The sequence below is a fragment of the Phyllostomus hastatus genome, unplaced genomic scaffold (genome assembly GCF_019186645.2).
Source record: "Phyllostomus hastatus isolate PE091 unplaced genomic scaffold, TTU_PhHast_1.1 phas_scaffold_78, whole genome shotgun sequence".
Taxonomy (NCBI): Eukaryota; Metazoa; Chordata; class Mammalia; order Chiroptera; family Phyllostomidae; genus Phyllostomus; species Phyllostomus hastatus.
This window is the reverse complement of record NW_025334041.1, coordinates 98385653-98397941: the sequence shown is the minus strand read 5'-3', so window position 1 is coordinate 98397941 and position 12289 is coordinate 98385653. Positions and strand designations below refer to the sequence as shown.

The window sequence follows — 12289 nt, the reverse complement described above, 5'->3', positions numbered from 1 at the left end:
TAAGCTGTTACTCTTAAGTCTGTATAACTTGAATAAATAATTCCTTTCCTTTTCACCAATCTGTAACATGGAGAGCTATAATTCTCTGGAGAAGGGAAAAGTGAACCTAGTAGAGGGGGACCCGAGGAGAAATGGGGGTCAATTCGGTAGCATTGTGGGACCCTCTTCCCTGGTGGCCAATCGGGGAGGATCATGGGAGAGCACATGTGCAGTAGCTTTAAAGTAATGCAACTATTTGTACATGCTCAGTAAAGCTCCCCAAAACTAGCCAGGAAGGATCTGCTTTATAAGAATAGAGTCCCTCCAGCCCATGAGATCAACCTCTGCTTGGAGTTGGCCTGCTCCCATGTTCTCTCCTATGAACTCGGGGTGTTCAGTTCAATTCTTTGTCCCGATCACTAAGAACCTGGTTACTTGTGCCCACCTATGACACTTCCAAGCCCAAAGAAGCCAAATACATAAAAAAGAGAAACTTAGAACTACCCTAGTCCTACAAGCCTCCTTTGAATTTTAGCAAAATTTAAACAGCACTGACACAAAGAAAAAAGTCCGAAGACAGTGATTTCTAGATTTGGCTCTGATATTTTTGAAGAGAGAAACACTGAAGGAGTAATCATATTACTTGAAGCCTCAGTAACTTCAAAAAGCATTAACGTAAATGTTACATATCCTAAGGGGAAAAACCAATTTCCTATTACTTAGTGGTCCTATTTAATAAAATTTCCAGGAACAAACCTCTTGCTGCAGCCTTTTTAGTTCTGTTTCCATTTGCTCGAGTTCTTGTTTACAGTCCAGCAACTGTTCAGTCTTTTCCTCCCTTAAATGCAAAAAACATTTATTAAATAAGTTTACTGCTTTAAAAACTATGACCATATCTGCATTAATACAAATGTATTATCATTATTAAATATCTAGTTGAACACAGTATTAGCCATGCCTCGAATCCAGGGGAAAGAGATAAATGGATTTTAGGAATTTATATGATTAGATATTATCAAATTCCCTCTTAAGTTTTCCAAAGGCAAACCTCAATGATTAACATAGTTCATAAAGCAATTTCTCCCCATCTTTCTTGGCATCTCCCTTTTCCATTCTCCTCTCTTCCTCTCTGTATATCAAAGACAAATAAGCTGGATGAGTTTTATGCAAGGCAATGCCATCTAGGTTTGAGACTTATAATAAAGATCTCCAAACTATTTTCAGCATTTTAAATGGCCCAAATGCACGGCCACAGAGATACCTAAAATCTTTACAATTCAATTGCTTTCTTTCCTGAAGCCTATAAACATCCTCAAATTTCTCCTTATTTTTTTCTTTATACTGCTTTCTTCTAACCCATTTTCTACCTCCCCATCAGAGTCAACTTCCTTAATGCTAAGTCTCCGCTGACTACCTCTACCTTTCAATCTTCTATTATTTAGTAATAAAAGATAAAATGTTCATTGTAAAAAACAACATGCTCTAGACATCTCTCACACCCATACATTTTTTTCAAAACTGTAATTTTTAATAGAATATTTCCTTTGACAGAAAGACCATAATTAGCTTAAGTGAATTCCATTTTTTATAGTAATACATAATGTTTTGGTAAATTAACTCATTATACATAAAACTCTGTATATTTAAGGACAGATTTCTAAAAGTGTATTTATTATAGGTTTAAAGGCACTTGATATAACACTATTATTAAACTCCCATCCAGAACAGTCATTATCAACTTATAAGGCAACAAAAGAGGATAGAAGTGCTTATATACAAATCAATTTAACTACTGAAAAATGCTTTCATATGGTCTAAATTATAAACAAATTCTATTTTTTATTGTGGTTATATATATACATATAATATAAAACATAAATTTTAACCATTTTAAGTGCATAATTCAGTACATTAACTACATTTAAAATGTTAAACTATCGCCACTATTCCCAAACTCTTTCACAACCCAAATAGAAACTTCGTGCCCATTTAAGCAATAACTTTCCAATTTTCCCATACCCCACAGCCTCTACCCTCTAATCTTTGTTTTTCTGAATTTGCCTATTAAAGATGCTTCATTTGAGTATAATCATATAATATTGTCCTTTGTATTTGGTTTCTCACTTAGCAAACTGTTTTCAGGGCTCATCTATGTTGTAGCAGGTATCAAAATTTCATTCCTTTTTTTCATTTTGAAATTTTCTTTTCCTTTTTTAATATATTTTATTGATTCTGCTATTACAGTTGTCACATTTTCCCCCCTTTGTTCCCCTCCATCTTGCACACCCCCACCTGTGGGAGGCCTCTCTGTGTGGCGTGGGCCCAGCTCCCACTGGGAGATGCACAGGACCCATGCCCACAGATAGGTTTTCCCATGGGAAATCAAGCCTGCAATGTACCTAGGCCGCTATGACTCCTGCTTTTTGCTAAAACTCCCTCAACCTGAATTGAGGATATTTAATGCAAAGCAATGTCCGAAAAACCATGCTAAACCTTCCAAGGAGGAGTGTAACAGATCCAAATACTTTTGCCTTTTCATTTGCAAATATCCCTCTTCTGTGATGTAATTACCAGCATCCTCTCCTTTGTTTTCTGTATAGGGTAACCACCTAAAGCCAGACTGTGCATAGGTAATGAGGATCTTTTCTAATGTGTCCAGTAACACAATAAAAGCTCATTGGAGTGAGGGCCAAGGCTTTTGTTCCCCTTGAGAGAAAAGCCATGCTGTTCCTTTTCCTCCACAGGACTCCGTAGTCCATATGAATTTGTCTCCTATTTCATCCATAATGACATGGACCCCACGAGCCACGGTCCGCATCACTCACCCACCCACATTCCCCCCCTTTAGTTCATGTCCATGGGTCATACATGTAAGTTCTTTGGCTTCTACATTTCCTATATGATTCCAAACCTCCCTCTGTCTATTTTCTATCTCCATTTATGCTAATTATTCTCTGTACCTTTTCCCCCTCTCTCCTCCTCCCACTCCCCTGGTTGCTATCCCTCCATGTGATCTCCATTTCTGTGGTTCTGTTCCTGTTCTAGTTTGCTTACTTTGCTTTTGTTTGTTTTAGGTATGGTTGTAATAACTGTGAGTTTCCTGTCATTTTACTGACAAACAAATTTTTTTCTGTCTTTTTTCATATTTTTTGTCTTTTTCTTAGATAAATCCCTTTAACATTTCATATAATAAGGGCTTGGTGATGATGAACTCCTTTAAGTTGACCTTATCTGAGAAGCACTTTATCTGCCCTTCTATTCTAAATGAAAGCTTTGCTGGATAGAGCAATCATGGATGGAGGTCCTTGCCTTTCATTACTTGGAATACTTCTTTCCAACCCCTTCTTGCCTGTAAGGTCAGTTAAGAAATCAGCTGATAGTCTAATGGGAACTCCTTTATAGGTAACTCTCTCCTTTTCTTTTGCTGCTTCTAAGATTTTCTCCTTATCTTTAACCTTGGGTAATGTAATTATGATGTGCCTTGGTATGTTCATCCTTGGGTCTAACCTCTTTGAGACTCTCTGAGCTTCTTGGACTTCCTGGAAGTCTATTTCCTTTGCTAGATTGGGGAAGTTCTCCATTATTTGTTCAAATAAGTTTTCAGTGTTCCTCTTCCTCCTCTCCTTCTGGTACACCTATAATTCAGATGTTGGAACGTTTAAAGATGTCCTGGAGGTTTCTAAGCCTCTCCTCATTTTTCTGAATTCTTGTTTCTTCATTCTTTTCTGGTTGGATGTTTCTTTCTTCCTTCTGGTACACACTGTTGATTCAAATCCCGGTTTCCTTCCCATCACTATTGGTTCCCTGTACATTTTCCTTTATTTCACTTAGCATTGCCTTCATTTTTTCATCTAATTTGTGACCAAGTTCAATCAATTCTGTGAGCATCCTGATCACCAGTGTTTTGACTATGCATCTGATAGGTTGGCTATCTCTTCGTCACTTGGTTGTATTTTTTCTGGAGCTTTGATCTGTTCTTTTATTTGGGCCATTTTTTTTGTCTCCACGTGCCTACTATGTATAAGGGGTGGAGCCTTAGGTGTTCACCAGGGCAGGGCAACCGACATTGCTGCTTTGTGCTGCTATCTGTGAGGAAGGGGTCCGAGAGTGAACAATGGCACTTGCTCCGCTCCCTGTCAGATTTCAGTCACTCCCCCTGCTATCCACAAGCAAATTGGGCCCTTCTGGTGCTGATTCCCAGGTGGGGTGGGCTTATGTACATTCTAGGACCCTGTGGGAATCTCCAACGAACTCTTCTGTGAGGCTGGGAGTTTCTCCCGCTGCTGCGTCAACCCCCACTGGTATTTTTAATCAGTGGTTTGAGGCTTTACTTTCCCACACTGGGACTCCGGGTTGGGAGGTCTGTCTTGCTGCTTAGTTGTTCCTCCCTGCCCGGGTGGAGCGGGCAGTTGAATGTGCGACTGCCCGCTCCATCAGCCATCACCTCACCAGGTCCGCCAGCTGCTGTCTTGCCCGACCTGGTCCTCCACCACCGCTTTGCTGCGAGTCCTCTCCGCCTGGCTGCCCGTCTCTGCCCCTCCTACTGGTCTGGATGAAAGTTTCTTCTTTAACTCCTTGGTTGTCGGAGTTCATATAGTTCGATTTTCTGTCAGTTCTGATTGTTTTTTGTTTTAAATTGTTGTTGTTCTTTTGGTTATGTGAGGAGGCACAGTGTGTCTACCTTCGCCTCCATCTTGGCCGGAAGTCTAAAATTTCATTTGTTTTGGTGGGTGAATAGTATTCCACCACATGCCTATAGCACATTTTGTTTATCCATTCATCTGCTCATAGGCAATTGGGTTGTTTCCACCTTGGAGCCCTCACACATTGCTGGTGGAATGCAAAATGGTGCAGCCAAATAGTTTAACAGTTCCTCAAAAGGTTAAACATAGAACCATCATGTGACCCAGCATTTCTACTCCTCAGTAAACAACCTAGAGAAGTGAAAACATAGATTCACACAAAAATGTACATAGGAGCATTATTCATAATAGCCAAACATGTAAACAATTTGACCCTAAAGTGGTCACGTGGATGACAATCATCATCCATGCAAAATAATCGTAAGTTTTAGTCCAATGTTGACATGGCAACGCTGTGTGCACTCAGATTAATAATCTTCAATAGATGTTGCATCACCTCAGTTCTGGCCAAGTGCCTAAGCCATGCAGTTTATCCAGAATTCTGCAACAGAGAGAGTTTGATGACACACGTCATCTGCACGACCTCTCACGCTCCATTTGGAAGCTCAACCACAGCAGGGTTAAATACCCATCAACTTTTAAGTAACCAAAGTGTGGTATATATCCACATACACTAGTCATAAAAATGAAGTACTGATACATACAGCATGGATAAACCTTGACAAAACTGTGCTATGTGAATGAAGCCAGTCACAAGTGGCTGCTTAAAGTATGATTCCATTTATATGGAATGTTCAGAATAGGCAAATCCATGGAAATAGAAAATGTATTAGTGATTGTCTGGAGTCAAAGGCAAAAGGTATTTATAGGGACTGGCTGGTAATAGGTATGAAGTAGCTTTTGGGGGTGATAAAAAATGTCTTGAAATTATTGTGTGAGAGTAAGTGCAACTCAATGAATATACTAAAAATCATTGAACTATACACTCTAAAGGATAAATTTTCTGATATGTGAATTATATCTCAATAAAGTTATTTTTTTTTATTTATTTCCATTAGGTCTAAGGCAACCTGAACTATTTGTATCAATCATGATTTCCATACTTCTTCACTTTATTAAAGCTCTGTCCACCTGTCCCACCAAAAAGACTTAAAACAAATGTTAATAGAAGAAATCTGGAACACATTTTCAAGGACAACAAGGATATTATTATTTTTAAAAATTTAAGCTTTATTGCAATTTTTCCCATTACCATTTAGTCCCCTTATAAGGACAACAAAGATATTAGAGGAGGCAAGGTGGAGGCATACACAGAAACACTTCACTTCCTTGCATAACCAAAAGAAGGATAACAACAATTTAAAAACAAACAATAACCAGAACTGCCAGAAAAACACTTGCATGGAAGTCCAACAACCAAGGAGTTAAAGAAGCATTCATCCAGACAACAGGAGGGGCAGAGACAGGCAGCCAGGGTGGAGAGGACACACAGCAAGTTGGCAGCTTGTGGACCTGGTAGTCCCACGTTTACGTGCTGATAAACCAGGAGGAAAAACTGCGGAGCGAGACAGACTGAATAACCCAGGGATCCAGCATGGGGAAATAAGGCCTCAAAACCTCTGGCTGTAAAAACCAGTGGGGATTGCAGGGGTGGGAAAAACTCCCAGCCTCCCGGGAGAGTTTATTGGAGAGACCCACAGGGTCCTAAAAGGTACAGGAACCCACCCACCTGCAAATAAGCACCTAAAGGGCACAATCCACTTGTGGGAAGTGAGGGAAGTGATGGAAAGTGGGACAACAGCACAGCAAGTTGCAATGTCCCCTCTCTGACCCCTCCCCTACGGACAGCACAACAGAGCAAAGAGGGTTTCCCCACCATGGTAAATACCCAAGGCTGTACTCTTTGCCACATAACAGGTACGCCAAGACAAAGAAATATGCCCAAATGAAAAAACAGTTCAAAACTCCAGAAAAAGAACTGAGAGACGAGGAGATAAACAACCTGTCTGATGCACAGATCAAAACACTGGTAAGCAGGATGCTCAGAATTGATTGAGCTTGGTTGCAAAATGAAGGAAGAAATGAAGTCTACGCAAAGTGAAATACAGAAAAATATACAGGGAACAGTGAAGGAAAGGAAACTGGGACTCAAATCAACGATTTGGAACAAAAGGAAGAAATAAGCAACCAGAACAAAATGAAGAAACAAGAATTCAAAAAAATGAGGAGAGCATTAGGAACTTCTGGGACAACTTTAAGTGCTCCAACATCCAAATCACAAGGATGCCGGGTGAAGAGGAAGAACAAGAAACTGAACTTATTTGAACAAATAATGAAGGAAAACTTCCCCAATTCGGCAAAGGAAATAGACTTTCAGGAAGTCCAAGAAGCTCAGAGAGTCCCAAAGAAGATGGACCAAGGAGGAGCACACCAAGACACCATAATTAAGCTACCCAAGATTAAAGATAAGGAGAGAATATTAAAAGCAGGAAGAGGAAAGGAGAGAGTTACCTACAAAGAAGTTCCCCTAGGATTATCAGCTGATTTCTGAAAAGTCACCTTGTAGGCAAGAAGGGGCTGGAAAGAAGCATTCAAAGTCATGAAAAGCAAGGACCTGCATCCAAGATTGTTCTATCTAGTAAAGCTTTCATTTAGAATAGAAGGGCAGATAAAGTGCTTCTCAGATAAGGTCAAGTTAAAGGAGTTCACCATCACCAAGCTCTTATTATATGAAATATTAAAAGGACTGATCTAAGAAACAGAAGATCAAAAACTACGAATAGTAAAGAGACAACAAATGCACAACTATCAGCAACTGAACCTAAAAAACAAAAACAAAAACTAAGCAAACAACTAGAACAGGAACAGAATCAGAGAAATGGAGATCACATGGAGGATTATCAGTGGGGAGGGGGAGAATGTGGGGAAAAGGTACAGGGAATAAGAAGCATAATAGGTAGACACAAAATAGAGAGGGGGAGGTTAAGAATAGTATAGGAAATGGAGAAGCCAAAGAACTTGTATGTACAAATCATGGACATGAACTGTGGGTGGGAGGGGAATGGTGGAGGGGGAGGGGGACAGTGCAGGGAGGAGGGGGATAAAGGGGAGAAAAAAATTGGGACAACTGTAATGGCATAAACAGTAAAATATACTTTAAAATAAATAAAATTTAGTTTTTTAAAATAATTTTAAGTTTTGTAATTTTTCCATAAAGGTCTCAAATGATTTTTAAAGATCATTCTCACATATAGTGTGTTACTGTGCTAGCTAGACATGTAGCGCAGCAATAAATATAAATTAGTCACAAAAAAGATATTAGATGGTATCTGATGAAATGCTAATAACTGGGGAATACTCGCTATATCTAACATATTTATTTACTAATTAAAAATATTAATTTACATTTTCCAATCAGTATATAAGAGACCAAATCTTATCAATCTCAAGTTGTTTGGAATTTTAGTACACTCCATGGCCAAGTAAATTTTATTTAAAAATCATATTCTAATATAGTGTAAAATGTTAAATAAATTCACAGCCAGTAATGCAGTTCTAATTGCATGCTTTATCTAAAGACTGGAGAAGATTGTGCTAAATTATATGGAACAAACTAGTGTTCACTGTTTAGGCTATCCATTAACTGCCAGTCAAACTAATAATAGCAATCGCTTCCCTAATTTTCCTGGTGCAGCTGCTTATAGAATATCCTGGGCGTGTTCACTTCAACAGACACATAATAATGCAGATATCCACAATGAAAGCTGTTATTTTTTTTTCAAATTTTCCCTATAGACTGTATATTTTTTTCTATCTCATATATTCAACCACTTTTTTAAACTAACTGCTTTAATCAGTGAGAAAACTTAATTGCTATATTGTGGCATTAAATTTAATATCTATACTCTAAAGCCCAAATTCCAGGAAAACCAAAAAAAAGAAAAAGTCCAAAAATTTAAAAAATCCTTTGTTCTTTTTAAAGAGCAAAATAAAATATCTCCAGCAGAGACTGGTCATATCTTTACATGTGATTTACCAAGGAATGCCTATGCAACATTTATAGACTTTTCTGTAATGTTCTTTGAAAGTTAAATAAATTTCATGACACTAACCAATATAAATATTTACCAATGCTACATAACTCAGGTATTTCAATTAGTCAATGAGGAAGACACACACACAAAATTAATTTTTGTAAATCTGTATGTCAACAATTCAGTATTTTACAACATTAATTTCAAAAGAATAAACTTATTGATCTGTATCAGTGGTTGGCAATATTCTGTTTCAATAATATAAAAATAAAAAAAATTAAGGAGATCCCGATTTGCCAAGGAAGAACATTGTTTTATAGAAGAAAGGACATTTCAACACTAAACAAATAGCTAGGACATAAATCTAGAATAAAGGTCATTCTTTAAATTGGTGAGATTTAATCAGCATGAGGAAAACCGAATGCTGGTCTCCTTATTTTTATCCTTTTGATAAAAGCTTTGACATAGGCTGGCAACTGAGAACTACCATCTATATGCCATAAGCCTAAAAATATTGTTTATATCATCTTTGTGACCACATAAGTTCAAAGAACCTTGAAAATCAGCAACTTACAATTCCTGCCTAAGCCTTCTTATTTTGGCCTTAGCATCTGCCAGTTCCACTGACAGATGTTGTCGACTTTCTGTTCGCTTCATGCCTGGAGAACCACAAGGTGACTGGGCAGATGAAGAGGCATGGGGAAGAAAATGAAGACCATCCCGTTCTTCAGAGAGTTCTATGATAGTCTGAGGAAGTATGGAAATAAACACAGAATCACTTTCAGTATTTTACATATCAAAGAACTAAATACATCAACACTAGGTCTAAGTACTATACTGTAATACCAAAAACAATTCATTGGTCAAAAAACCTTAACTTTGTCATATTCAGCTGTCATTTTTAAAAAAAGATTTTATTTGCCCTGGCCAGTGTGGCTCAGTGGATTGAACACTGGACTGCAAAGCAAAGGGTAGCCAGTTCGATTCCCAGTCAGGGCACATGCCTGTGTTGTGGGCCAGTTCCCCAGTAGGGGGTAAGCGAGGGGCAACCACACATTAATGTTCCTATCCCTCTCTTTCTCCCTTCCCCTCTCTAAAAATAAATAAATAAAATATTTTAAAAAATAAAATAAAAAAATTTTAAAGATTTTATTTATACATTTCTAGAGAGAGGAGAAGGGAGGGAGGAAGACAGGGAGAGAAGCATCAACGTGTGGTTGCCTCTTGTGCACCAACAACTGGGAACAACAAAAGGATCACTAGTGACACTGTGGCATTCTATCCACTGAGCCACACCAGTCAGGGCTAGCTGTCATTTTTTTTAGTTTCATTCAACAGGTTGTGGATAAGCTATTTACGAGATAAGAGCAGAAGACAATAGTTTTTTCTATTCTTAGTTTAACAGAAGAAATCAATTGTAGTAAGACATCTAGACCAGATGGCAAATGTTGGAAAGGCATAAAAGACTTGTTGACATAGGAAAGAAATCAACCCAAGAATGGTATGTATCTTCAACTGTGCTTTCCAATATAGTAGCCAGCAGCACAAGTGGCTATTTAGGTGCAAATTTTAAAAGTTAAAAGTACAGTTCCTTAGTCACATTAGCCACATTTCAAGTGCATAACAGCCATATGCAGCTAGTGGTTACTATATTGGACAGAGCAGAAATATTATCTTGTCATCACTGCAGAATTGGACAATGCTCTAGAACTGTAAACTGGGACTGCAAAGGGACCTAACAGAACCTCAGAGGTTTAGTTCAGTCTCTTAATTCTTTAGGCAGGGTGACTGAGACACATGGTTGATTTGTCCATGATCATACAATTAGGTAGTGGCAAAGCTAAGACTCCAGGCCAGTCTATAGGCCTAATATCCTACACCCCCTTACAATAGCAGTTCCAATTTGCTTCCCATCTCAACACTTCTTTTATCACTTTCTCTAGAGGCCCTCTATGAGACACAAATCCCTTCCTATCTATCCTAAATCTGAACTTTAAGGACCTTTTAACCTACATGCATCTCACTTAATCATATTCCTCCACTCCTGATTTTATTTTTATCGGAAAATTCTCTTATTCTATCAATTGTTAGCCTTATTTTCAAACTTCTTAGGTAAACAGAAATTGTCTTCTATAGCAATTTCAATGGTACTTCCATCCCAGACAGAATGGGTAGGATTACTACCTTGGGACCACGAAATCACCATCCTCACTTTGTTTCTCATTACCAAGTCTTTAGTGAGGGCACCACCCTCACTAAAACATTACTTTTCTTATTCTTTTATTTTTTTTAAATCACCCATTGGAATTCATTTCCTTATCCTCGGAATATATCTCAGCACCTGAATGAAGGTCTACCCAACTATTGCTTTCACAGATTCTAGTGTATCTACTGATAAACCACAGAATGTGACTTCCCAATTCCTTTTATCTCTACCTCTCCACATACACTGCCCAGTTGATACATAAAAGCTTCTCCAGTGAAGGAATCATTCTTTTGTACCATGCCTCCTTAACTAACATTACTCCTATGCCACCATACCTATGCCTGAACCTTTAATCATTCAACTACCCCTTTTTGTCCAGTCAACAGATTTTTCCCCGCTACTCTAGAGTTCCTAATAGCCTAGAACTACAATTAGGCTCTTAAATGCCACCCTTACTTTCTAATTTAACACTACCATGCTATTTTTTTTGCTACGGCTCACTCTTTGGGGGAACAAAGGGGTGACTAATATTTATAGAACTTCTAGCTAGGGGATTTTCCAACAAGATCTCATCCAATATTATAATCTGCAATGAAAGTATTATGTGTCTATTTTAGTAAATAACCAAAGTCACACATCTAATGATAGATATAAAAGGAATTCAAATTCAAATTTGACTCTAACACTATGTTATTTTCTTTACCTACCATCAGTGTTTTCCATTCCTGCTCCAAGGTAATAAGAAACTCAAGAGAAAAACAAACAAAAAATACAGAACCTGACTACAGATCCATTTCAGTTAAGCTCTTTCCAATGCCCATTGGGGGAAAGAAGAAGGGTCATCAAGGAATGTGTATAAAGAGCTATGGACAAAGCCAAAGGAGGGAAGGATTGAGGGTAGGAGATTGGGGAGGGTGGGACAGGGGAAAGTGGTGGTGGGAAAATGGAAACAACTGTATTTGAACAATAAAAAATAAATAAATAAAAAATAATTGATTGCATTAAAAAAATCTTGCTGATTTCCTGACAAATTTCCCCATAAGGGCTATTATAAATATATTCCCTTTTCTTTACTTAAGGCTCCAACTGCAAACAGCTATCATCACTTCCAAAAAATGACCTCTTCTCCAACTTGTCAAAAAAACAAAGCCATGTGAGATTAACCCCTCCATTTTTATGTATCTCTTGCACCCAACACATGTTCCTTATTTCTGTAACATTTTTATTTGGCTTTTTTTCTCCTTGTTCTTTAATGATACACATACGTTTCTTCTACATAGGCCAAAAAAAAAAAATCACACTTCCCTCTTGCTACCCTTCTATTTCTTTTTCAATGCTACATTTGGAAAGGTAGTTTATATGTTCACAGACACTACTTCATCTTATCCACTCACCTAGTACGTCTAGCCCAACTTCCCTGTCACTGT

At 38.0% G+C, this 12289-nt stretch overlaps 1 protein-coding gene across 9 annotated transcripts in view; it reads right to left on the bottom strand.

Annotated features, from left to right (window-relative positions):
• The window catches only part of CCDC88A (coiled-coil domain containing 88A), a 128084-nt gene that overhangs the window by 58510 nt on the left and 57285 nt on the right, over window positions 1-12289 (bottom strand). For all 9 annotated transcript variants that reach the window (XM_045827310.1, XM_045827312.1, XM_045827308.1 and 6 more), the window contains exons 8-9: window positions 9231-9403; window positions 736-817 (exon numbers count right to left, since the gene is read on the bottom strand). In XM_045827310.1, the coding sequence (XP_045683266.1) occupies window positions 736-817; window positions 9231-9403 (255 nt within the window). The remainder of the gene's footprint in view (window positions 1-735; window positions 818-9230; window positions 9404-12289) is intronic.